Source organism: Nicotiana attenuata, unplaced genomic scaffold (assembly GCF_001879085.1).
Source record: "Nicotiana attenuata strain UT unplaced genomic scaffold, NIATTr2, whole genome shotgun sequence".
NCBI lineage: Eukaryota > Viridiplantae > Streptophyta > Magnoliopsida > Solanales > Solanaceae > Nicotiana > Nicotiana attenuata.
Window position 1 is genome coordinate 197265 of NW_017671512.1, and position 27429 is coordinate 224693.

The window sequence follows — 27429 nt, forward strand, 5'->3', positions numbered from 1 at the left end:
TTTTCCAGACACCTCTTCTGATAATTTGCCTATAAATTCTGAGGCAAGGGTCCATTTTCTAGATACGAAAAACACTCCAGAACTTCTTTCTTTCTGAATATACTGCATTCTAATTCGCAGTCTCTCTCTCTCAAATTCGTAAGTGTGATTTTGCTTCGTTCTTTAAGTTCGTTGGTATCCTGCAGTTTGTATTGCCACTGTTGCAGGAAGGTTTATTCCGTTTTATCCTTGGAGGATTTAATCCATAACCTTGGCAACTTGTGAGGGGGTTAAAATTCTTAAGGACACACAAGCAAATTGTGGACTCGGAATATTTCTTAAACTCTACTATTTTTCCAGATTTCTTTAATTCTTCTAACAGTTTTATTTTCCTGATTTTGTATTTTAACACAGTAACGCTGTCAAGCTTAAGGAATTTTATTTACTAACGTTTCTGTGTTGAAACATTTATTAAACTGTTATTCATATTTTGTATACTGTTTTGGAGATTAAAGCCTTGTTGCTTTCTACTCCAATAATTCTTTCTGTCCGGTTTAAAGTACATAAAAACTTTGTCGGAATAATAAACGTACGGGTTTGAAGTATATAAAAACTTCACCATTGTTACGTGTTGTATGTTTGGTTTGATATTCAGTTTGAAGATATCAAAACTTCACTGATTTAACAAAGTTCTGTATTGTTTTCAACTTTACAGAAATATTACGAATGAAAACCAAACTAATGGAAGTGTTGCGGGAACGGGTGCTACTGTTACGAGTGCTGCTGCCTCGTCAAGCCGTTCTACTCCTGCTCATGCCATGGCACCGGCAGAAAAACCCGAAAAGTTCTCCGGTATTGACTTCAAACGCTGGCAAATGAAGATGCTCTTCTATCTTACTACGTTGAGTTTGCAACGTTTCATCAAGGAGGATCCTCCGGTCATGGCTGAAAATACTCCGGATGATGAACGACTTGTTGTAACTGAAGCATGGAAACATTCTGATTTCCTGTGCAAAAATTACATTTTGAGTTGTTTGGAAGATGGCTTGTACAATGTCTATAGTGTCATGGAAACATCAAAAGCGTTATGAAATGCGCTTGAGAAGAAGTGCAAGACTGAGGATGCCGGACTTAAGAAGTTCGTGGCTGCAAGGTTCTTGGATTTCAAGATGATTGACACTAGGTCGGTCATAACTCAAGTCCAAGAACTACAAGTCATTGTACATGACCTCCTTGCTGAAGGTATGACCCAAATCAATAATTTTATTAATAAGATTTATCTTATTATTAATAATGAATTTGTTATTGAAGGTATGGTCATAAATGAGGCTTTTCAAGTTGTTGCTTTCATTGAAAAGTTACCTCCGCTGTGGAAGGATTTTAAGAACTATCTTAAACACAAACGGAAGGAAATGATACTAGAAGACTTGATTTTTCGTTTGAGGATAGAAGAGGACAACAAAAATGCTGAAAAGAAGTCACGTGGACACTCGACAATAATGGGGGCAAACATTGTTGAGGAGGCACCACAAAATAAGAAAAGGAAGAAAGCTTCTGGACCAAAGAATTACCCAAGTAAGAAGAAGTTCAAGGGTAATTGCCACAACTGTGGAAAATCTGGGCATAAGGCAGTGGATTGTCGTGCGCCAAAGAATGATAAGAAGAAAAAGAATCAAGCCAACATGGTTGAAGATGAAATGGAAGACTTGTGTGCCATGTTGTCTGAATGCAACTTGGTAGGAAATCCGAAAGAATGGTGGATAGATATGGAGCCACCCGCCATGTTTGTGCTAACAAGGAGTTATTTTCTTCTTATGCCCCCGCAGGTCCCGACGAGACAATCTTCATGGGAAATTCATCTACGGCCAAAATTGAAGAGGCAAGATTGCGTTGAAGATGACGTCGGAAAAAATAGTAACTCTAAACCAAGTCCTCCATGTTCCAGAAATTCGCAAGAATCTGTGTCTACGTCACTTCTGTCAAGATACAAATGTATTTTTGTTTCTAATAGTGTTGTACTAAGTAAGAACGATTTGTATGTAGGAAAAGGTTACCTAAATGAGGGCCTTTATAAGCTAAATGTAATAGCNTTGTTTGCTTATATGTTGATGATATGCTAATAATGAGCAAAGACATTGCCGACATTCAAGCTACTAAGCGCATGCTTGCTAGTAAGTTTGATATGAAAGACTTAGGAGTTGCCGATGTAATTCTAGGAATTAAAATCAAGAGGACTCCTCAGGGTCTAGCTTTGTCTCAATCACATTACGTGAAAATGGTACTTGAAAAATTCAAACATTTGGAATTTAGAAGTGCAAGAACTCCAATTGACTTAAATCATCATCTTATAAAGAATAAAGGTGAAAGTACGTCTCAATTGGAGTATGCTCGTGTGTTGGGAAGCTTAATGTACATCATGAACTGTACACGACCTGATATAGCTTGTGCGATAAGTAAACTTAGTCGATTCACAAGTAATTCCAACAAACATCACTGGGTAGCAATGAAACGAGTTCTGGATATTTGGAATATACCCAAGACTACGCTTTGCACTACAATAAATATCCTGCGGTTATCGAAGGATATAGTGATGCAAATTGGATAACCGGCTCAATAGAAACAAAGTCCACAAGTGGATATGTTTTTACTGTTGGTGGAGGAGCAGTATCTTGTAAGTCTTCCAAACAAACGTGTATTGCTCGCTCTATAATGGAATCAGAGTTTATAGCTTTGGATAAAGCCGGTGAAGAAGCTGAATGGCTTCGAAATTTCTTAGAAGACATTCCGTTCTGGCCAAAACCTTTGGCTCCTATTTGCATACATTGCGATAGTGAGGCTGCAATAGGACGGGCAGGGAGCGTTATGTATAACGGAAAGTCTCGTCATATACGACGAAGACATAACACCGTTAGACAACTACTTTCTAGTGGAATTATCACTATTGATTATGTAAGATCAAAGGATAATGTGGCGGATCCGCTTACAAAAGGCTTAACTAGAGAGGGAGTTGAGAAATCATCTAAGGGAATGGGACTATGGCCGAGGACAAGTCAACATGGCGGTAACTCTACCTAGAATTTTGGATGTTCCGAGATCTAGGTTCAAGGAGCTCAAACAAAGTTGTGATTGACCGGTTCAACATTGTCAAAATAAAATCTTTGGTCCATTCTCGTGATGAAGACAATGTTCAGTAACAAGGATAGAACTTTACACGTTCTTTAATGATTACCTAAGTTTGATGTGGTAGTTATCAAATAGTGTCAATCTAAAGGATTACACGTTTAGGAATCACCTATGTAAGTGTGAAGTGGAAGCCGCTTCAATGAGAATTCTGTAAGGCCAATTCTCTACGCACTTATGAGACCAGGCGGTGTTCATGGCTGAAACGAACACAACAATGAGAACTAAAAGACGGTTAAGGGTTGATTGTGTGACATATGGTTGTCTAGGTATACACTAAAGTTCGACGGTTCAAAGATATCAAATCTACCGATTGACCGAGTATATCCGACATATGTTCACTACGGAAAGTTCAAAGGGAAACCTACTTATCCAGATGCAATTAATCCTTACTTGCAAAATCACATAGCTTTCATCTATAATCTTTCTTGATACAGCCATTCCCATTCATGTGGGGGATTGTTGGACTTTAAGCCATTGGGCTTTAAAGTAGAAGAAGTGTGAATTGGAAATGGAGGGAAATAAAATGGAGGGAAATTGAAAATTTGAAGAAGTGAACTTTTATCTTGCACTTTGTCCATCATTGGTGAGGGACAACCACATTTGTGTGCTTATATGTAGAATCACTTCTTAAAGCTCATAAAAGGAGTTGAAGAGAATGAACCCTCGCGCCGTCGTCGTCGCTCGCTCGGCTCGGCTTTGGCTTTGGCTTTGGATTTGGATTTGTCAAATGATCGATAAGATTATTTTTTGGACAAAATTTATTTAATTATTTAATAATTAATTAAATGCCAAATCACTACTGCTGAAGGTTCAGAAAGCCCCTCTTACCGCGGTTCTGCCGCGACCGCGGTAGAACCGCGGCAGGCAGGTTCAGAAGGCTCCTCTGACCCCGGTTCTGCCGCGACCGCGGTAGAACCGCGGCAGGCAGCGTATTCTTCTGAAAAGGCACCTTTTCCAGACACCTCTTCTGATAATTGCCTATAAATTCTGAGGCAAGGGTCCATTTTCTAGATACGAAAAACACTCGAGAACTTCTTTCTTTCTGAATATACTGCATTCTAATTCGCAGTCTCTCTCTCTCAAATTCATAAGTGTGATTTGCTCCGTTCTTTAAGTTCGTTGGTATCCTGCAGTTTGTATTGCCACTGTTGCAGGAAGGTTTATTTCGTTTTATCCTGGGAGGATTTAATCCATAACCTTGGCAACTTGTGAGGGGGTTAAAATTCTTAAGGACACACAAGCAAATTGTGGACTCGGAATATTTCTTAAACTCTACTATTTTTCCAGATTTCTTTAATTCTTCTAACAATTTTGTTTTCCTGATTTTGTATTTTAACACAGTAACGCTGTCAAAAACTAGTTATATATAAATGACTAACCTTTTCAAAAAATCAGTTGACGCTCCACAACTCATTCTTCCAAGCATATTTGATTCTCAATTAATTTTGATGAGACTAATAGTAAAAAATACTAGTATTGTGCATTCACATATAGTGACTATGTAAAGATCGTTTAGTGTTGCATCACAAGGCTATGCTTGAGACCCATTCCTTGATCTATGTAGACCGATCTAGCAAGATATTCATTCGAAACCTTAACGATATAGTATAAACATGATTAGATTTTTAACATCACATCTCATTCCCTGGTCATATAGCAAATGATACTATAAATCGTATTCAGTAAATACGACATGCACAATCCTCCATGTGAAATATTCATCTTCATAAGAGCTTTTTAATAATAGTCGTGACCAACAACCATCAACTCTCGGCTTGTTAGTAAGGTGAGAGCTTCAAGCCCGATTTCAGGCACACAAGCACCGCCCGACGAGGGGGGAGGGAAGCTACATGCCTAAAACCTTCGAATTTTCTTTCTAAATGGAAGTGCCGAGGCACCTCATCTTCTCAATAAATCGCAGTGGTCGAATGTGACTTATAATCGCAAAATGCGTCTTATATATTGCAGTGCAAGAATGGGACTTATAAAACGCAATGAAAAATGCGACTTATAAATCGCAATGGCAATGCTACTTATAATTTCTATAGCAGAATGAGACTTATAAATCTCAAGGAATGTGTCTTATAAATGTGAAAATGTGACTCGTAAACTGCAGTTTCAGTATGCGACTTATAATCGCAATGGAAGAATGCAACTTATGAATTGCAATGGTGGTATGCGATTTCTCAATTATGAGTGCGGCTAAGTCCTAAATATATACGGTCAATGCGGCAATTGTTGGAGTCGCATTTTGTAAACCTGCCGAATTCCATTCCCGACGATGGCTATCCCTACACCACCGTCGAGCTCCGCCACTGCCGGCGGCTATCAGAGCCCTAAGAGATCGTTAGGTTTCTTCGCAAACGCAATGAAGAGGAAAAACAGCTTCATACAATTCTTCGCCATGACAGGAATCCTTCTTCTTAGTGTACGATCGCTTGGGCAAAAGTACCGCATAAATGATCTGATGGAGGATAACGCTGCGCTAAAGGAAGAACAAGAAGGCCTTGTTTTAAGAATGAATAATATCAAGCAAAGCCTCCTTGCTGAAGCTGCTGTGGAGCCCACTGGTGCTTTTGCTTCACGCCTTCAACGCCTCTTTGGTGATGACAGTTGAAACAGTTGAGTTTTGTTGTTCTATCTGAGTTTATATTTCATATACATCTGATATAGGTTGTTCAATTATAAACAGAATCTATGGATTTTGGAATTTAGGATTATTGTAGACTGACCTAGAGTGTTAAATGTGATGACTTTTGTCTTCATATGTTTCAAAATTTATCATTTCTAAGGCGTTTTTTTGTTCTTCTTTTGAGTATAAGTTTTATGCATTCATTGTGTAAAACGTATTTACACAATCAGGTTAGTTAAAAGGTAACGACAGGTAATCTTATGTAATAAGCACTAATTGGTAACATACAGTAAATGATAAGTAACCAATTTTAGCAGATTGAATTACACCGATGACGCATGTGTTAGATGGTATTATATTGTTCAAGAAAAATGCTATGGAAACACTTATGCATACTGTTAGCAGGTGATCGCAACAGCAGGTGAATTTAAAAGGAATGTAACAATTAGTATTATCTCCAGAATGCCAACTCAGTCAATCAACTATGTGTCATTTTCTATCCATTTCGCTACGTCAAGGTCCACTTTAAGGCACACTAGGGGTTTTCTAAATATTGAGATTCTCTAAGACCTCATACGTGTAATCCATAGAGATACAAGTCTATAATTAGTATAACTGACTCCCTACACACACACACGCAAAAAAAAGAGAATCTCCATGCTAGGGAAAATCATTGAGATGTTTGAAATTTCAAAAGTAGCATACTCTGTAAGTGAGAACTTTTTCCCCTAGGCTTTCATGGGGATAAATCTATGTCTGATGCCAAAAGGGTGAATTAATAGCTGTGATGGATTCAAGGTGGACCTTATAGTTCAGCTGAGTGAAGTAGCTAAAACAATGTACTACCTAATAGGTAAAGCCTTTGTTTGAGTTTATTGTGTGATTGCAGCATTTCTAAAATGATCATTAGGTTGCCTATGCTTTTTCTGTTTCAACTAGCATATCCTTCCACTTCATTTCAGTTAGTGATGTGTCGTCTTTGGTTTAAATTAGTATTCCGTGGCACTTTTGGTGGGTTGAGATATTAGGAAATATAGGGCACACTAGGTGAATTCTCTCCATCTGCCTAAGTCTCGGGGACAGATTTACTTGGTACATGTGGTCGGAGGTAGAAGTGCCCAATGAATTAGTCGAAGGTGCGCGCCAGTTGATCTAGACACCACCATTATTAAAAAAAAAAAAGAAGATATTTGCATAAACATTTTTTCTCTCATTTGAAGCCTCCAGCATTAACTCTCACCATTGTTGATGATTTATGTTTTGTTATAAGATTGACAGTCGTACCATGTTCAATTCGGTATGTAGTTAAAATTTCCAAATTATGCACTTTGAGCTGAGTTTAGGTATGCACACTCCGTATCTATCTGTTTGTCTGGGCCTTCAAGCATGTTGATGGTTTTGATTCTGTTGGAAATTTATCCTCCATCCAAGTTTTTAATTAGCAGGAAAAATTAGATAAGAGGTTGTACGATTCCTTCTGACATGAGGCTTCATTAGTTTTGAATTAGCCATAGAGAGTGGCAACATTTGCTGGACTACTATGAATCACCACTTTATTTGATATTACACAAGTGGATTAACTTGTTTTAATATTACTATGAGAAAGCATTATACTGCTTGCTCTCTTAGATTTTTACTTATTGTTGTGTCTTCCATTTTGACTTAAATGCCTTTCTGAATTAACTTGTTTTAATATTACTATGAGAAAGCATTATACTGCTTGCTCTCTTAGATTTTTACTTATTGTTGTGTCTTCCATTTTGACTTAAATGCCTTTCTGCTGAAGCCTTTTTTTCTATTTAGTTTTCCACTTTCTGGTCAAATCATACTACAGATTGTCCTGCATCTTGTTCATATTCATGCTGCCTCTCTTTTTCCTTTTCCATTTTCCCTTAATAGTACTATCCTATTTTATGTGTTTCCCACCTTGGTTCCAGTGGCGGAGCCACCTTATGTTAAGGGGTGTCAATCACCAGAAAATTACACTGTTTAGCTAGGTCAAAAATCTATTTTTATGCATATATACTATATGTCCCTTATTTCTTCGCGTGTTTTTATTTTATTTTATATTTTGACACCCCTTAGTAATATTTCTATCTCCGCCACTGCTCGGTGCTTGCTGTTCATTTTAAATACCATAGTTTAGTTAGTATTTGTGTAATTGTTTTGTCTAGACATTTTACATTTTAATATTCTCGTCCAATTCCATGTTGTCCCATAAAATGTGGTAGAGGAAACACAAAAAAGAAATGTGAAAGGTTAGAAAAGTTGTTTGTCTATCCTCAGTCTGGGAGCTCTTATTGCCAACTACTTTTGTATTATGACAGTTTGAGTTGTTTTTTTATTGTTTAAGCTTATTGAATGCGCCGATAATTTTTAATCCTCCTAGTAGACTGTTATGGTCCCTAATTTTGGATCGAGTCGCTGGACGATTAACAGGAAAGCCAGGCCCAACACGAAGGTCTAAGCCCTTGTTCTTGTTCCTAGACTTGTCTATGATTGCTGGATTTGCAATTCAATCAGGGAATTGCACACCTGGGAACTTGTTTGAGAAAAGTTCCAAATCTCTGTGACTTGAAGAAATTCAACCTCCTTTATTAATAAGCGTCAACTCTCTTAAATAGAGGTTACAAAGCAAGAGTCCTAATCAAATAAGAAATAGCAAGAATCCTAACTCAGAAAAGAGTCCTAACTAAAAGAGATAACAAGAGTTCTAAATCACTAAGGGAAGTTTTATTCAAAGCTGACAAAATAATTCAGAAAATATCAATCATTATCTATCCTATTAATTCTTGCGTCTAGTAAATTTTCTGCCAACAATGCATCCATAACATTACTCCCTTCCTGGAGAAAAAGCTTGTCCTCAAGCTTGATGTCTGGAAAGGCAGATTTGAAATGATCTACATTCTCCCAAGTGGAATCCTCAACAGAGAAACCACACCACTGAACCAAAAGTTCCCAATTACCACGATTCAGACGGGAGCGAAGCACAGAGCAAGGGGTAGGAACAATGCGTCCTTCTTCAATTGGTGGAAGAGTAGGTAGAGCTGCAGGTAGCTCACCCTTGAATGGCTTAAGAAGTGACACATGAAACACATCATGAAGCTTGCAACCTGCAGGTAGATCAAGTTGATAAGCTACAGATCCTATGCGCCTCAAAACTGCAATAGGGCCATAAAATTTTGGAGCAAGTTTATGATAGACACGGCTAGCCAGAGTTTTTTGGCGATATGGATGTAAACGTAACCAGACATACGATCCCGGAGAGAATTCCACATCACGATGTCCTTTATCGTAAACAATCTTCATCTTATGTTGCGCTTGTTGGAGCTTGGCTCGAATATCCTGTAAGACAACATCGCGGTCTATTAATGCTCGGTCAACAGCATCAACTCGAGAAGAACCAACCAAGTAGGATTGCAATCTGGGAGGTTCGCGGCCATAAACAACTTGAAATGGAGATGTGTGAAGTGCTGAATGGAAAGAAGTGTTATAGCAAAATTCAGCCCATGGAATCCATTCTACCCATTTGGTAGGATGATCACCCACCAAGCATCGCAAATACATCTCGATTGTGCATTAACAACCTCAGTTTGGCCGTCAGACTGTGGATGATAAGCAGATGAAAAATTTAATTTAGTCCCACATAAATGAAATAATTCTTTCCAGAACGTACTAGTGAAGAGGGGATCTCGATCACTAACAATTGATTCTGGGATACCATGCAAACGAACAACATTCTCAAAGAAAATTCTTGCTACAGAAGACGCATTATATGGATGAGCAAGAGGAATAAAATGTGCATATTTAGAGAACCTGTCCACAACTACCAGTAACACTGTTTTACCTAATGATTTTGGCAGCCCATCAATAAAATCCATGGAGATATCCGACCAGATTTGATTAGGTAGTTGTAAAGGTTGTAACAGTCCTGCTGGACTCAAGTTAACAGCCTTATTACGTTGGCAAACTGAACAAGCAGCAGTATAATCCTTGATAGCTGCCTTCATAGTTGGCCAATAAAAATCCTTGCGAATACGTTGCATGGTCTTCTGAACACCTTCATGTGTGCTATCATGAAACCCGGACAAGACAGAAGCTACCAATGGTGAATTTGGCAAGAGATAAACCTTGTCTCTAAAGAACAACAATCCATCTCGAAATACCCAATCCACATCCATCTTTCCCTGTTCAATTTTAGCTTGAAGTTCTTGAAGTATTGGGGACTGCTCGACTTCTGCCCGGACTTCATCAAATATCAAAACTTGAGGCTGGGAAATAGCAAATAACATATCTTCAGTCCCTTCTCGTCGTGATAATGCATCTGCAACAGTATTCAAGCGCCCGGCCTTGTATTCAACTCGAAAATCATACCCCATCAACTTGCTAAGCCAATGTTGTTGAGGAAAAGTAGTAAGACGCTGATCTAACAAGTATTTAAGACTGTAATGATCAGTTCGAATTAGAAAGGCTCGACCCAAAAGATAAGGTCTCCAATGTTGAACTGCCTTTGTCAAGCCAATCAATTCACGTTCATAAGCAGGAATGGACGAAAAATTTGTAGAAGCAAAGTTGCAAAATCTTTTCCAGGAGGCCCAAGCTGAAGCTGAAGCAAAAGTAGCAGCTTCAGAAGCGAGGACAGACGCCAAATTCCAGCAACTATCGCAACAGATTGAAGCCTTAATCCACACCGCGACGTGTATGAAGGGAGTTGAAGTTGGAGATAATAGTGCAGCTGCTGCCCATCGAACCAGTAATGCAGGTGAACATTCAGATCTTCACCTAGGGAGAACCACACCCCAAAAGCTAGCTATTAAGGTGGGAGAGCCCAAGGCTATATAAACCCCACATCAACACTTTGTAGTACCGATGTGGGACTCAAGTCCCATTCCTTGCAATATTTCATAACAAACCACCACGCTCCGCACCCGTCGTCCTCGACGGCTGTGCGCTAGACATTTCTAGCCCCGGGCGAACACTGCAATACCGGCGTCACCATCCAAGGCACGGTGGGCATAGAGGGTAGTGGATGGCTCTGATACCAAATTGTATGGTCCCTAATTTTGGATCGAGTCGCTGGACGATTAACAGGAAAGTCAGGCCCAACACGAAGGTCTAAGCCCTTGTTCTTGTTCCTAGACTTGCCTATGATTGCTGGATTTGCAATTCAATCAGGGAATTGCACACCTGGGAACTTGTTTGAGAAAAGTTCCAAATCTCTGTGACTTGAAGAAATTCACCTCCTTTATTAATAGCGTCAACTCTCTTAAATAGAGGTTACAAAGCAAGAGTCCTAATCAAATAAGAAATAGCAAGAATCCTAACTCAGAAAAGAGTCCTAACTAAAAGAGATAACAAGAGTTCTAAATCACTAAGGGAAGTTTTATTCAAAGCTGGCAAAATAATTCAGAAAATATCAATCATTATCTATCCTATTAATTCTTGCGTCTAGTAAATTTTCTGCCAACAAATGCATCCATAACATAGACTCCATAGTGTATGCCCCCCCTCCCCCTCCCCTTTTCTTTTTTCCCCTTTTCATGTAGTGATGGTTTCACTTCCATTTCCTGAGCCGAGGGTCTATCGGAAGCAATCTCTCTACCTTCACTAGGTAGGAGTAAGGTCTTATACTGGGTTTGTTGTTGTTGTTGTTGGTTTCACTTCCATGTTATACGTCCCTTAAGTAACAGTTGTTGTCCTGGCTCAACTGTATCTAGCTCTATGACTACTGCAATGACCACTCTCTTTCTTTGCATTAATTGGTGTTAAAGGCTGTTACCTTTTGGGTCATCTTTGATGTATGCAGTTTGTTGTTTTTGTACGGTGGAGTAGGCACGAGAGAGGAATGAATTATGTGAGCTTAGGTTTTAGAATTTGCTATGATATATTTAGTACTGTATCCTTCATTGTTGAAAGCCTATGGATCATATTTGGTTTTAAACATACGTCAGCCAAATTTGATTTCAAAAGAGCATGATCTTTGATTACTCTGGTCTCTGGGAACTGGATTAAACTTCAATTGTTTGAAGCCATCTTAGGGTAGCAGAGATTCATGTAACTTGTGCCTCTGAGAATCATTTTGAACTTTTTTTTACCAGCTATTCAAGACAAAATGGTGACGGTCAATAGGGGATTGGAGCATAATTTCACGATCCTTGAGGGGGTTGGTGTTGACGTGTAATAGGGTTTTGGAAGTACAGTGGTAATTTTTGCTTGAAATCCAGAATTTGTCTTGAAATAATGATATGGTACTCCCAAGGAATGTGAATTCTGGGGATTCCACTACTGGAGTTGTTCTCTGGGGACATGTTCTATTTGAGGTGAGCTATAATGATTCATGACATCTGCCAATTGGCATGCTTCTTTAATCTTGCGACTCTTGTTTAAAGAACACAGAAAAACTATTATCTATTTTCTGGACATTGAAAGGTCTATGCTCAAATTTAAAAGATGCAGATAGTCTATTGGTAGAAGTTGAGAAATATATTTGCAGCTGATTTGGCCTAGATTATGTGGTTTTCCAGATGATGTATCGTGAAAGATAATCGATCTCTGTGTTGGTAGGTGAATAAATATTCAAATTAGAGTTTCCATATGGCAAGTTAATTTTACTCAGGGGAGTAAAATGACGAATTTTATGAAGATTTATAGCCTGTTTGGCCAAGCATTTTTTGGCCAAAAATTGAGGTGTTTGGCCAAGCTTTTGGAAGAAAAAAAAAGTGCTTTTGAGGAGAAGCAGAAGCAGTTTTGGAGAAGTAGAAAAAAGTAGCTTCTCTCCAAAAGCACTTTTCTGAGAAGCACTTTTGAGAAAAATACACTTAGAAGCAGTTTTCAAAAGCTTGGCCAAACACTAATTACCGCTCAAAAGTGCTTTTCAAATTAATTAGCCAAACACAAACTGGTTCTCATCAAAAGCACTCTTTTAAAAAGTACCTTTGAGAAAATCACTTCTCAAAATAAGCCGATTTTAGAAGCTTGGTCAAACGGGCTATTAGAGGGTGTTTGGATGGGCTTAAAAGCTGGTCAAACCAGCTTTTAAGCACTTTTTTATTTTTTGGAGTGTTTGGCAAAAAAAAAATAAAGCCGCTTAAAAAAAGTTAAAAAGTGCTTAAAAAAGCTATAAGCAACAAGTTGGCTGACCCCAACTTTTTTGATTTTGGCTTAAAAGCCATTTTAGTTTGACCAATGAAATTACTCTCTTGTCCCTTATAAATTTTTATAATACCAAAATTATCCTCGGTCAAAGAAACCCTAAAATATTGTACTTCTATTTCCTTTACTCTGCCGTTCTCTTCTTTCCTCTTCATCTCTGCTTCATCTTCATTTTTCTGCACTTTTCTTCAACACTTCCGATGGATATATCAATTGGAGTTCGGCGTTAACTAAAAGCTGACATTTTATGAACTGTTAATAATTAACTTTCCGGCTAGAAAAGTATTACTCTAATAAATAAGTATGATACTCCCATCTTTTCTTTCTTTTTTGATTTTTTAACTGATATTTGACAACAATATTCAGATTCTAATTAATTTGGATTTACGCTCCAGATTACACAAAACCAATTAAAAGCGAAAGTGTTTCCTTTCAATTATTTTTATATTTTTTTTTACACTCTCCTCTAATTAAAAATAAAGTGATGTATCATCTCACCGTAATGTTAACAGCTTTAAGGATTTTTTTTTTTATTAGAAAAAGTGCTTACCCGCAGTTGTTTGTCAAACACTTCAATAATTTTTTTTAAGCTTCAACACTTTTATCCAAACATGTAACTGCTTATTTATAAAATAAGCTCCAACACTTAAAAGCTGCTTTTAAGCACCTGTGCTTAAAAGCTATTTTTTTTAAACCAATCCAAACGGGCTCTTACTTTTAGGTATTGCAGATGTAATGATAATTAGTTTGAATTTTTAATTCGGAATTGTTTGATAAATGATTTACATATGACCTCCGTCCATCTATCAGTCCAAAAATACATATTCCGTCCATCTATTAGTCCAAAAGTATACACTACGTTAATTTTATTTATTAAAATACCCCTACGTTTAACGGCAGACCAGCTGGATCTTCAAATTAATGTGTTGGCATCTTTTTACTGGGCCACGTGACACTCTTGTCTAAAAACAAATCTAAGTAAAACTAAAATCACAGGAAACTACACCTACAGCTGCCACCCTACCTTTTCCTCCTACCCAAAAATCAGCCCTAAAAATAACCTTTTTCACCCTAAAACAACCGCGAAACCACAGGAAAACGCCCCGAACAGCCATAAAAACGCAGCTGGACGCGCCACTGTGTAGAAGCTCCGAACATATCATCTCTGTTTCAGCCATCTTAGCCACCCATTTTTCTCCGGATCTCAATCTTCTAAAACCTTCAAAACCAGCCATTAAAGCTGCTCCATAACCATGATCTCACAGTTTCCTCCACCAAAACAGCCACAACACTACTAAGAAAACGGACCACCGCCAAGGCCAAACGCCTCGACTTTCTTCAAAACAAGATCTGAAAATCAGTTTTCTTCACCACCAATCAATGATTTTTGAGTTGGAATTCAAGGAGTCAATTTATGTGAGGTTTCTGGCGAGACTTGTTGTTTGTGGTTTCTGTGTAGTTCCCCTCCGGTCAATGAGGAAGAAAGAGAGGAAAAAAGCAAAAAAAATAATTATGACTGTAGATAATGAAGCGGGTCAAACAACGGTGCGGGTCAAAAAAATAAGGCGGGTTTATCATACCATATTGGTGAAGTGAAATCAGGAGCTACGTGGCCTAATAAAATGCTGCCAACACACTAGAAGTCGGCCCCACAACTGTTGCCGTTAAATAGAGGGATATTTTTAGCAATAGAAACAACAGTGGAGATATTTTTGGACCAAAAGACGGATGGAGAGTAATTCTAAATCATTTACCAAACGATAGGGGTACTTTTAGCCCTTTTCCGTTTTTCATTTAGTTAACTATTTTCATGTATGGGGGTGGTAATGTCACGTCTGGCATGCACATTCAACTTAATCAAACTAAAGCAGAATCAAGCATCAATATCTGCTACTCATCATTATTCATAATATGCAGTTAATTCTTGACTGATATTAACTGTCGGCACACTTGGTTTGGTTTTGAAGGTTTTTAGAGTTTAGACCACAAGTCCACAACTATCTGAGACCCAAAAAGGAAAATTGAAAAAAGAGACAATCTTGTGGGCATTTTTGTAAATCTAACCCAATGCATCAGCATATCCAATTTGGATGTTGATCTAGGGGAAGAATTCCCCAGTACCACTATAATGCTTCTTTGGTGTAAGCATGAGAAAGAATCCCTTTCATTTTCATGTTCCTTTAAACCCATCACACATCGTTAAATTTGTGAAATGTCGTGTCCAAGCAGTTCGGGAACAAATTAATACCACCCACATCTGTTCTTGGATTTTGCAGTTCTCAAGTGTCTCATGTCGTTTGAGGAATTGGTTCTTTGTTTCCTCATATGGTCATAGACAATACTTGCCGCAAGAGCTAACCTTTAGGATTGATGACCATTGTCCATTTTCTTAAAATAGTATATTTGATTAATCCATAGTCTTGGTTTACTCAAATGTTGGTACACAGGCTCTCATATTATATTATTCACGCTCCAAGTGTCTAGACTTAAGCTTGGTATGGTGGGAGGGGGCTGTTAAATGTACCACACTGGTTGAGGAATAGGTCGTCTGTTTCCTTATAGCTTTGGACGCGGGTTCCGCTGAACCCATTAGTTTTGGTCCAAATTCTATATTTGTCATTTTTTTAATATGTACAAATTATAATTTAGAATCCAGTAACATAGAAGGAATATAATCCCGAATGCATTAACTTCTAATCTTAGCTCCGCCTCTGCTTATGGTCTAAACAAACATTCCTTCAAGCTAGCTTATTGGGGTTGAGTTAGACTATAAGTCTATTTTCTTAACTGTCAATAGATTTTCGGTTTTGAAGGGTCGGGACTAGGGGTGTACATGGACCGGGTTGGTTCGATTTTTATCAAAACCAAACCAAACCAACTATATCGGTTTGGATTGGTTCGGTTTTGTCGGGTTTTCGGGTTTTTTGGTTACATGAATATTATTTCAATCTTACTTTGTTAAAATTATAGATAAAGCATTGATAAGTGAATATATGTTTAGTAAATATTGAAAAAATTAACAAAGATATGATCTATTAAAATATTCTAATGGGATAATTTTTTTAGTAACACATGATAGTTATTTTCTTAGTCGTCTAACAATAAGTTTTTGAATGTACGCTTTCAAGGTTACAACATGAGAGGATCCCGAATATTTCTACATTTTCTAAAGAAAATTCAATATAAAGTCTTAAAAAATATTAATATAATTTATATATTTATATGTCGGTTTGGTTCGAGTTTTTTTACTCAATACCAAACCAAGTCAAACCAAATCTAGTCGGGTTTTTTAATCGGTTTGTTTAATTTTTCAGTTTGGTGCGGTTTTCCGGTTCGGTTCGAACACCCCTAGTCGGGACTATAACTAGCTGAAACAAAATAGGTCAATTTTTAAGGACATTTTAGTAAATCAAACACAAGCATCATGTCAACTCGGATGTTGATCTTAGTGCTGAATTTGCAAGTACTACTATAATGGTTTTTTCCTTTGGCTGTGCTGTGTAAGCATGAGTCTAAATCTTTCATTTTCATTCCCATTCCCATTCCCATGTTCCTTTTTTCTCACATGGACACGAAAATGGCCACTGATTGCGCAAGTTGGGTCCTAGTATTATCAAAACATTTGACTGTTTCTGCATCTACTAATGTATATCTCTGTTTCCTATTTCCTACCATTTGCCGTTACAGCAAAGCAAACATGTGTATTTCTTTTAAGTTTCAACTCTTTTATTTTTAATTATTTTGATCATTAGTTATTAAACTTTCTGTTTTGCCTTAAATTTTTAATTGGTTGTTGGAGATGCCGCGTTGTGTAGTGATTTCTTGATTGTTCCTCCATTTTTATTAAGAGTAAGGCTATAAATTCATATGATGGTTGTCTGCAATTATTGCACATGCATTTGCAAATTTGGCCATTTTATAAAGGGACACTACAATACAGTTAAGCTAGTTAAGTTTATTGGATGTTGCCTTACCTTGAAAGTCTCTACAAAATCAATACTACGGCCCACTGTTTGCAAATTATTGTACATACTCATGTTCTCTCCTTTTTTATTCTTCTTACTTTTTGCAATTAAAGAAAGCGAAGGACATTCTTTATATGCCTTTTGTATTTAAAATCTTCAACAAGAATGTTTCTTATGCCTTCTCCTTAATTCAGCATATGATGTATTTTCATCGTAAACTTTCTAGTTTCTGCTATGTAATTTGTTTAACTCTACTCTTTCTCACAACCACAAGAAAGAAAAAAAACTCATTTTGCTTGATTCTGTTATGCAATCTTTTAGGGGGGTTGGAAACAGGTTATTCCGGAATTGGTTGTCCATCCTCCCATAGGGATAAAAATAATATTACAATCCCGGAATAACTCATTTCGGGATTAGTTATATTGCGATTTTATCCCAACCAAACATAGGATAAACTCATTTGTCCTATTTATTGGTATTGAAACTTGGTTTAGAGAAAGTATTTGTCCATAGCATGACGTGCACTTTAAGTTCAACTTTTTGGAATAATCAAGTATTACTAGAAGTAATTTTTTTTTATGGGGATGGAGTTGGGCGGTTAATATTCAAAACATAAACTTTACGTCTTTACCTATATCATGTGAACACGTACAGATTCATTTCATTAAAAAATCAACATTTGGCTGAATAGAAAGACAAAATCCATTTCCTGTATCATTTTTCAATACATCCACCACGTGGTTAGAATAAGGTTACTATCTCTGTGTCTCTTTGGGTATTTTAAGTGTTTTCTTACAGTGACATCGTGTGTCAATGCGTGAACTTTACATGTACAAAGTTCAACGTCAAATCTCTGTCCCTGCATTTCTGGTAAAACGTTAATTGGTCTCAAATTCTTCACATGTATTCACTCTATGGCATGTGGGCAATTGTAAAATCGCAAGAATCTAAATTTTTATACGGGTAAAACGTATTATCACAATCATATCATTTATAAACCAAAAAGTATGATCATACTCCCTCCGGTTAAAAATAAGTGTTCACTTAGCCTTTTTTTGTTGGTTCAAAATAAATGTCCACTTACCAAATCAAGAAAGAATTAACGTTGTTTTTCAGAATTACACTTATTTACATATCCCTAAAAGTCTTTCATTTTCTATGATATTATTAAACAAGAAATTTTAATTAGGGATACTTTAGTCAAATTATCTAATTTTTTCTAGGAGTTAGTATTTTCTTAAGGGTTGTTCAAGTGGCTTAGTAGACACTTAGTTTGAATTGGAGGGAGTACCTCGTAAAAACAATCAAATACATTGTTGTACATTGTTTAACCGTGGCGATTATGCTTTTCTTGAGCCGATGTTCTATCGAAAAAATCCTTTCTACCTTCACACTATATTATCTTCAGACTCTACTTGTAGAATTACACCAAGTATATTATTGTTGTACACAACTGTACATTGTCAAGGACTACTGCTAGCCATTGAAATATGTTTCCCGAGATGCTATGCCAATAAAACTAGTCCAAGTAAAGTTGGATTTAATAATTGTTGACTTAAATTCTGTGATCTGAATATTATTGGAGAGAAAATGGCAGCTGGAAGCGGTTGGTTGAGGGTGAGTTAAATGAGGTTTTTTTAAATCAGAAAGGAAAGTAAAAGGAAAAGAGCAAATGTGCAATGTGCAATCAATCATCGAAAAGTGAGATGGGTGTGGGGCCTCAAGGTTTAACTCATCACATGCACTTTCCAATGACTACATCCATCGCACTTTGCTTCTCCTTTCTTTCCAAGTTCCGCAAGCAAATGTGGTTCCAAAATAGAACAAAGGGAAAAATTCTAATGACATAACATTAATATTCAATTAATTCAAATTAATGTGAGTGTACCACTATTACCATACCAATAACGGTTGTGATATAGCGATAATTATTCTTTTATCCTTAATCAAATATTTTGATTTGAATCATGAGTTTATAGAGGAGAAATTCAAAAATAGCTAGATCTACAAGTGATCATTCAAAAATAGCTACAATTTCAGAAGAAATAGAAATTTAACCACTTTTTATGTAAAGATGAATTTGAACGAAAACACTGTTCAAAATACGAAAAAATACTCGAGTATAATATACTGGAGTTCCAGTATAATATACCGGTCCAGCATAATATACTGGAGATTGGAACACCGGTGCTCCAATCTCCAGTATATTATATTATACTGCAACTTTTCGCGTGTTAGGAGTTCCAGCATAATATGTTGGAAGTTCATACAAAGGTGCACCGATCTCCAGTATATTATGCTGGAACTTTCCGTGTTACAGCAAAATAGTGGCTATTTTTCAATGACTTTGCAAACGCTGGCTATTTTTGAATGACCAGTCCGAAAACTGGCTAGCCCGTGCTATTTTTACTATATAGTCGCTTTTATTAGAGAATTCTTTACCCCTTAATATGTGATTTTCCGGTGTAAATCCAAATTTGATCAGATAGTATTATGGATACCAACATCAGTAGGAGATTAGAAGAAAAAAAAAATTAGAGGGAGTGTAATTTGAAAGGTAACACTTAACCACGAGATTCGATTGGAGAACTACATGGTATGTACTTCATTTAGATGTTTAATTTACACAAATCAAAGGTAGTAGGACATTTAAACTTTTCAATCGATATGAATATAATTATTTCTTAAAAAAATAATGCTATTATAATTAGTTTGTACGTGTATCAACCAATTATTTACGGAATAATTATTGCATCTTACTATTATAGTTTCTGAATATATATTATATAAACTAACGTTGTAGTAATCACTGTTTTAAAAGGCGGAGGCGTGAGGCGGGACGTTTTATCTCTGACGAGGCGAGGCGTAAGCCCTGAGATATGGGGCGTAAGTCCCGTGGATCTTTAGATTTTACTAATTTTAAAAATTTTAAAATAGTATAAAATAAAAAATAATTATAAAATTTATATTAAAATCATAAAATTATAACAAATAATCTATTTAAAATATTTATAATTTATAATTTAACTATGAATAATACGAAAAGTATGACATATCGTAATATGCAAATTAGCTGCAACGTCGTTACAACTCAAATATCAAAAGTAATGTATTTGATACGACATCTTATATGTATCTCTTAAGGAGTAATAAATCTTGAAAGAATTTCAATATTATAATTTGATATTTTTCTTAAAATACTCCTTTATTTAGTATGCTTTCTATTTGAAAGAGAATGTATATAAAAATATAATTCACAATTTAAATATGATTCTCCAGCATCATTTATTTTTAAGTTTCAACAAGTTAATAAAGTGACACATAATTCACCATACAATACCATGATAACTAATTATTTGTAAATAGTTGCTAGCTAATACTGAGCTATTAAATTAATAAGTATTGTATCTCGTAAACGTAAAAAATAATATTTAGAAAAATAATTATAAAAAACTATGGACTATTATATAGTAAATACATAACAGAAGTTAATAAATAAATAATTTTTAAATAAAAGATTTATTTAAATTAACTATCATAGCAGTCTTAGTGCATAACGTGCAATAATCTTTTCTTTAATTATGACATAAAATATTCTCAGCTTAATAATTTATGATTAAGAAAAAAGTAATTTTGAATAGTCAACGATTTATTAAGAAAAAAATAAGGATTTACAAGGTTAATTACATACAATTGCATAAAGTTCTATTAGGCGAGCCTAGTACGCTGGGCGTTGGGCGTGTCCGGGGCGTAAGCCTCGATGGCCGAGGCGTAAGTCTCATAGAACTAAGCCTCACACATAAGCCCAGAGGCGTTTTACGAGTGCTCCGCCCCGGAGCGAGTCTCAATTCTGCCTTTTAAAACAGAGGTAGTAATCATATTTTTGATGTAATCACATTATAAAGTATTTTTCTTTTTTTTATCGATGCGAATGCAATTTGTTTTTTTTGACGGATTTAGTTGACGGATTTGTTTATAAATACGTAATTCTTTCATTTCCAAATTATACCAAGGAGACGAAGACAGCAGTGAGCAGCAGGCATGTGGAGGTGTCATATATTTACTACTCCTACTACTGTTTTAGTACCGCGTAGACCCCATCACCGACACATCAAAGATCAAACCGCCTTTTTAAATTATTTTTCATATTTCTTGGTTTCCCCATTTACTGACTTACAGTTGTAAATTTCAAAATTTTCCACAATATTTCCCTCTCTTTTTTCACTTAGGGCCACTTTTTACCTTTTATCTTGTTAATTTAATTACATATCATACCTATATGCCTTAATGAAAAAACTTCTTAACGTATTGCTCGAATCTTATTGCCTGTTTGGCCGAATTTTTTCGAACTAAAAAACACTTTTTAAAAAAAAATATTTTTTTTAAAGTTGAATTGTTTGGCCAAGCTTTTAGAAGGAAAAAATATTTTTGAGTAGAAGCAAAAGCAACTTTGGAGAAGCAGAAAAAAATAATTTTTTCCCAAAAATACATTTTTGAAAAGCTCTTTTGAGAAAAATATTCTTAAAAACACTTTTTAGAACTTGGTCAAACATTAATTGTTGCTCAGAAGAGTGTTTCAATTTATTAAATACAAATTGTTTCTCAACAAAAGTACTTTTGAAAAAAACACTTCTCACATTGAGATACTTTTAGAAGCTTGCCAAACATGCTACTAGACATTGATTAATGATGAAAGGATCTCGTACGTTCATCGCCATCTAATTAATGATGAAGGGATCTCGTCTATTTAATCATTGTTATTCTAATGCTCGAATCTTAAACATTTGATTAACAGTGAAACGATCTCGTCCATTTCATCATCCTTATTCTAAAGGTGAAATACGTGATTAATGGTGAAGGGATCTCGTCTATTTGATCATTATCATTATAAAGCTCGAATATTAGATATCAAATTAACCGTGAAAGGTTCTCATCTATTTTCGTCACTATCATTCTAAGGCTCTGAATTATAAACATCTAATTAATAATAAAGGGATCTCGTCCATTTCATCACATTCCGTGACGGGGTGTAGCCGCACACTACTAGGCCAACTTGACTTTTAGTAGTAGTAGTAGTCTGTACCGCACTTTTAAATATGCCATGCTCTTTTCATCACCCTTCACTTTAATTCCCTCCAACCCACTCTTCCCCACCCCCTCCCACCCCCCACCCCCCACCCCGGTTCCAGAACCCACTCTTTCTTCTNTTTCGATAAGTTTGAAATAACGCCTTTAAGGCCAAGGGCCTTCGCCATCAAAGATTCAGAGGTTCGACCTCGCTCGAACTCAAGACAGGTAACAAAAAGGAAAGAAGAAATGGTGCCGCTAAAACTCGCAGTAGCGGCATTTTTAGTGGTAGGATTAGTTGTGAATACAGTAGCAGAAGATCCTTATAGATTCTTTGAGTGGAATGTTACTTATGGCACTATTTATCCTCTTGGAGTTCCTCAACAGGTTAGTTTCTTTTTCTCTGTTTCTTAAAATAGAATGTGTGTGTGTGTGTGTGTTTTTCTCTTCTGGATCTGAGTTTTTTTGGGTTGTTTTGATCATATATGATCATAAAATGGTGATTTTGTTTCTGTTTGTGTAGGGAATTTTGATCAATGGCCAATTTCCTGGACCTGATATTTACTCTGTTACTAATGACAATATCATTATCAACGTTTTCAACAGCTTGGACGAACCTTTTCTTCTTTCCTGGTAATTTACCAATCTTCCATTTTCTCACATTTTAAACATTAATTAAGTAATTAGTACATAAATTTTCACGTGTCAAAATGATAATGCTGGTCTTTGGAATATCACGATTCAAATACATTTTGTGTCCTAAATTCAATACTGAATCTCCATTCACCAAAACCAAGGATCAGAACACCAGCCTTTTCTTTATACGGTCAGTCCGATATTTTGTGGTTATTATAGTAAAATGTTGTTATATAGTATAAATATTAAAAAAATTTAATTTTTATGGTGAATCTCTATTATACAGCTGTGACTGTATATAATAATTTGCCTCGAGGATTTACAATTTTCATGTCCATTCACTTCCATTGGTTTAGTTATATTGTTTTTAATTTTTTCGATCTAGTTAGGTAGGTGTCTAGCTAAAAAGGTTCTGTAGTCAGATCTCATTCTTTAGTTAAAGAAGATTTTAGGACGAGATATTTAAGTTATTTAAGTTCAACTGAACTTATTATTTTTGGCTCGAACTAAATATTTATAAGCAAAAAATTTAAAATGTATAATAAGATAGACGTATTTCAAACCGGCTCTAGATCATGTATTCGTATATGTCCGTCACCCTTTTAATATAAGAGGCAGACGGAAGATTCATAAATTAGTGGATATAGATTGTTTTGTGTACCTACAGCTAGTTTATGGTAATGTATATATTAGTATAGATCTACATTTTTCTAAATATTGTTCAAATATGTAAATGTGGTTAAAGTCGAAAATTGTACACTCTGCCCAAATACTAGCAAAATAGAGTCTAGTTGGATATAAGCGAGTCTTTCGTTTTTCTTTTAATTTGATTCCTTCTCAATTTAGCTGATTTATTGCGTCATTATAAAGAAACAATTTGATTTGTGTAATTTCAATATCTTGTAGAATACTCCCTCCGGTCCAAAATAAGTGATTTTTTGGCCTTTTTCTTGTGGTTCAAAATAAGTGATTTTTCTAGATTTCAAGAATGAATTATTTTTTTTCCTACATTGTCCTTGGAGTAAATAGTGTTGGAATATATGTTAGGAGTGTTTATGTGAGATAGTAAAGGTTAATATGGTCAATTCCACTAGTAGAAATCCACTGGGTTGTTGTGTTGTTGTAAACAACGATGCGCAACAATGTTTTTGATCCCATAATTGAAATGTGGTGTGATCTCAAATTCGAGCCTTAAAAATAATTTTTTTTTAATATTAGATAGTGTTATATTCCCGTAACAACTTATTTAGCATGAATTCAGATTAATCAAGCAAGTGGATTTTAAATATTGAATGCGATAGGAAAAAATAAAATAAAAAACGTGGGTTTATTCTCATTATATATGAAATTCACATGGTTACTTTGGTCTGCTAAACAAATGATGAGTCTTTGAAACATTAGATTGAGTGTAACTAGTCGGTAGATCATGTGATATGCATGTGAAAAGTTGCTGCTTATTCTGTCCCAAATACATCTTTTGTCCATAATGTGTTGGCCATTTCAGCTGTTTTTTTCTATTATTTTCTGACCATACAATTTTATTAAATATTAGCTAAATCAATGTCCTTCTACTATATTACATTTTGTGAATTACTTCATTTAAAGATTTAAATTGACATCTTGTTGGAATATATAAAGGAATGGAATACAAAACAGAAGAAACTCATTTGAAGACGGAGTATATGGTACAACATGCCCAATACCACCAGGAAAAAATTTCACATACATTCTACAAATGAAAGATCAAATAGGAAGTTATTACTATTTCCCTTCTCTTGCATTTCACAAAGCTGCTGGTGGTTTCGGAGGAATTAAAATTCTCAGCAGGCCTAGAATCCCCGTTCCTTTTCCGGATCCTGCAGACGATTACACCGTCCTCATTGGAGATTGGTACAAGAAAAACCACACGGTATGCCTTTTATCTTTTTAATAATCTGATAGTGTAAATATTTTTTATATTGATTTGTAAAATTTAATTTGTTAAAATGCATTTAATTTTTGCAAGTACATAGAGACACTTGTATATTGTATGTACAAATAGTTATGTGGACAGTGGGTTTGTCTAATGTCTTGAGTGTCGGTAAGGTAAAGTAGTAATGTTGTTTGGCTTGTTGCATTTTTGGAATATAGTGTGCTTTTTCTCGTGGGCCATTATGGGTCTCTAGTTGACTAAATCTTTTATTATTGCGGGCTCCATAGGAGACATGAACAGCAAAAATCTTTTCTTTTAATACTCAAACCAAACTTCTTATACTGAGCTAACATCATTGAGCAGAGTCAAAAAGATGTAAATCTACAAATTACTTTAAACACAAAAAGAAGTATGGTTTTGTAATGTTCATGTGATTCTAGACTTGTCAACAAGTTATAACTTCCAATACTTGAGGGCTAGGGTTATTGTTTTGGAAAAAGAAATGTTGATATATAAGTTTGAGTTGAGTTAAATCAAATAAAATATAGCCATTAGTCAGTGATAGAAACTACTAACATCCACAACAACTATCTCGTCTTAATTTTTTCCGTCTGTCATGGTTAAAGTACCCAAAACTGTTTGATTAGATCCGGTACGGACCCAATGCCCCCCATACTAGTGTTGTATCGACACGGGTGCAGCACCTAAATTGCCGTGTCAGAGCAACTTAGGCCTTCGTTCTAAATATGATGGGGTCGGCTATATGAATTCTCACTTCCTGTTTAAGCTCATCGTACCAAATAAACTAAAAGTAAAAGATAGGTTTTATTTTGTACATATATATATATATATATATATACACACACACACTTGATTCAGTGATAGAAACTCAAAATTTTTATTTGAATTTCCTGTTATACAGGCGTTGAAAGCAATTCTTGATGGAGGAAAGAAGTTACCTTTTCCTGATGGCATTCTTATCAATGGACGTGGACCTAATGGTGTTTCTTTCACAGTTGAGCAAGGTAAAAAAAATTGAGGAATATTGGTTACTAAAATCTGTGAAAATTCATAGCCTACTGTCATCACATTTCTGAAAAATCTAACAATGAGTTCTTCTTATAACAGGGAAAACTTATAGACTGAGGATATCCAATGTTGGATTACAAAATTCGTTGAATTTCCGTATTGAGGGACACAAGATGAAATTAGTTGAAGTAGAGGGAACACACACATTGCAAACTACTTATTCCTCACTTGATGTTCATGTTGGGCAAACCTATTCTGTCCTCATTACAGCTGATCAAGAAGCTAAAGACCACTACATTGTTGTTTCATCGCGTTTCACATCTCAGGTCCTCACTACCACCGGTGTACTTCATTATAGCAACTCTAACACCCCCGTCTCTGGTCCTCCTCCTGGTGGTCCTACCATCCAAATCGATTGGTCCCTTAACCAAGCCCGCTCCATCAGGTATGACCAACTTCCACTAAGCTTATATCTAGAGCCAGTTTGGTTTAGCTGATTAAAAGTAGCTGATAAGCATTAGCTGTTCTTATAACCTGCTTATTGATTGTGTATTTTAGGACAAACTTGTCGGCAAGTGGACCAAGGCCAAATCCACAAGGTTCATACCATTATGGAATGATCAACACAACCCGAACCATCAGACTTGCTAGTTCTGCTGGTCAAGTAAATGGCAAGCAGAGATATGCAGTCAACAGCGTGTCGTTTGTGCCACTTGATACTCCTCTCAAGCTTCTTGACTACTTCAAAGTTGGTGGATTCCGCGTTGGAAGCATATCTGATGCTCCAAGTGGTGGAGGAATTTTCCTAGACACGTCTGTTCTAGGCACTGATTACAGGCAGTTCATTGAGATTGTATTCGAGAACACTGAGGACATCGTCCAAAGCTGGCATCTCAATGGCTACTCTTTCTGGGTTGTAGGGTATGTAGTGATCAACGATTTTTGTTAACATATGCGCGTTATTTGAATCTTGATTTTGATTTAATTTTGATGTTATATGCAGGATGGATGGAGGGCAGTGGACTCAAGCTAGTAGAAACGGATACAATCTTCGTGATGCAGTTGCACGTTGCACAACTCAGGTAACATTAAAAAGAACAAAAAAAATCAAAAAAATTTGAAGTCACTTGTTTAGTGGCAAGGAACACGAGTTAATTTCACATATGATCACTGAACTTTACTCGCTATAATTTCACAGGTGTATCCTAAGTCATGGACTGCCATATATATTGCATTGGACAATGTAGGAATGTGGAACCTAAGGACTGAATTTTGGGCACGACAATACCTCGGACAACAATTATACATGAGAGTTTACACTACATCAACTTCTTTGAGAGATGAATATCCAATTCCAAGGAACGCTCGTCTTTGTGGCAAAGTGGCTGGCCGGCACACACGACCACTTTAAGCAAAGTTTGCAATTCTAATAGAGAGGAATTTTATTTATACAGTCCTTATTATTGCGAGTTTTAGAAGTAATATCTTATTACTACTACTACTACGGCCATTGGTTTACCACTAGCTGCTAATTTGAATGACCTTAACTCAAGGTCTCATTCTTTCTTCCACGGAACTTTGTATTTCGTTCTTTCCCCATTGTTTTAGTTGTATTAAAATGAAGTGTTTTTTTTCCATTAGTGTATGCAGATTTGATGCTTTCTACATTTACTTTTCTTTTTCGGTATTTGCATTGGTGGCTAATTAAATCTGAACTCATGTTGGAATTAAAATTTTATAGTGGGGTAAAACACTTCTTAATAAAGGTAGTGTGTTAGGTGTATGCAGACCTTAGCTCTACTTTGTGGAGGTAGATGACTCTCGTCAATGAAGCTGCTTTACTTTTTATTGGTGTATTCAAAAGTTCTAATCTA

At 36.0% G+C, this 27429-nt stretch overlaps 2 protein-coding genes across 2 annotated transcripts; both read left to right on the forward strand.

The window, feature by feature from the left end:
• Positions 1–5389: 5389 nt before the first annotated feature.
• On the forward strand, positions 5390–5968 carry LOC109208717. The gene has a single exon (XM_019371865.1). It carries the CDS (start codon positions 5444–5446, stop codon positions 5777–5779), a length of 336 nt encoding a protein of 111 aa, XP_019227410.1. The 5' UTR covers positions 5390–5443; the 3' UTR covers positions 5780–5968.
• Positions 5969–22209: 16241 nt separating this feature from the next.
• Positions 22210–27222, forward strand: LOC109208718 (L-ascorbate oxidase homolog). Its single transcript, XM_019371866.1, has 8 exons — positions 22210–22365; positions 22502–22611; positions 24253–24523; positions 25449–25551; positions 25655–26000; positions 26114–26476; positions 26559–26637; positions 26754–27222. The coding sequence occupies exons 1-8, from the start codon at positions 22228–22230 to the stop codon at positions 26964–26966; spliced, it is 1623 nt and encodes a 540-aa protein (XP_019227411.1). The 5' UTR covers positions 22210–22227; the 3' UTR covers positions 26967–27222.
• The last annotated feature ends 207 nt before the right edge of the window (positions 27223–27429 follow it).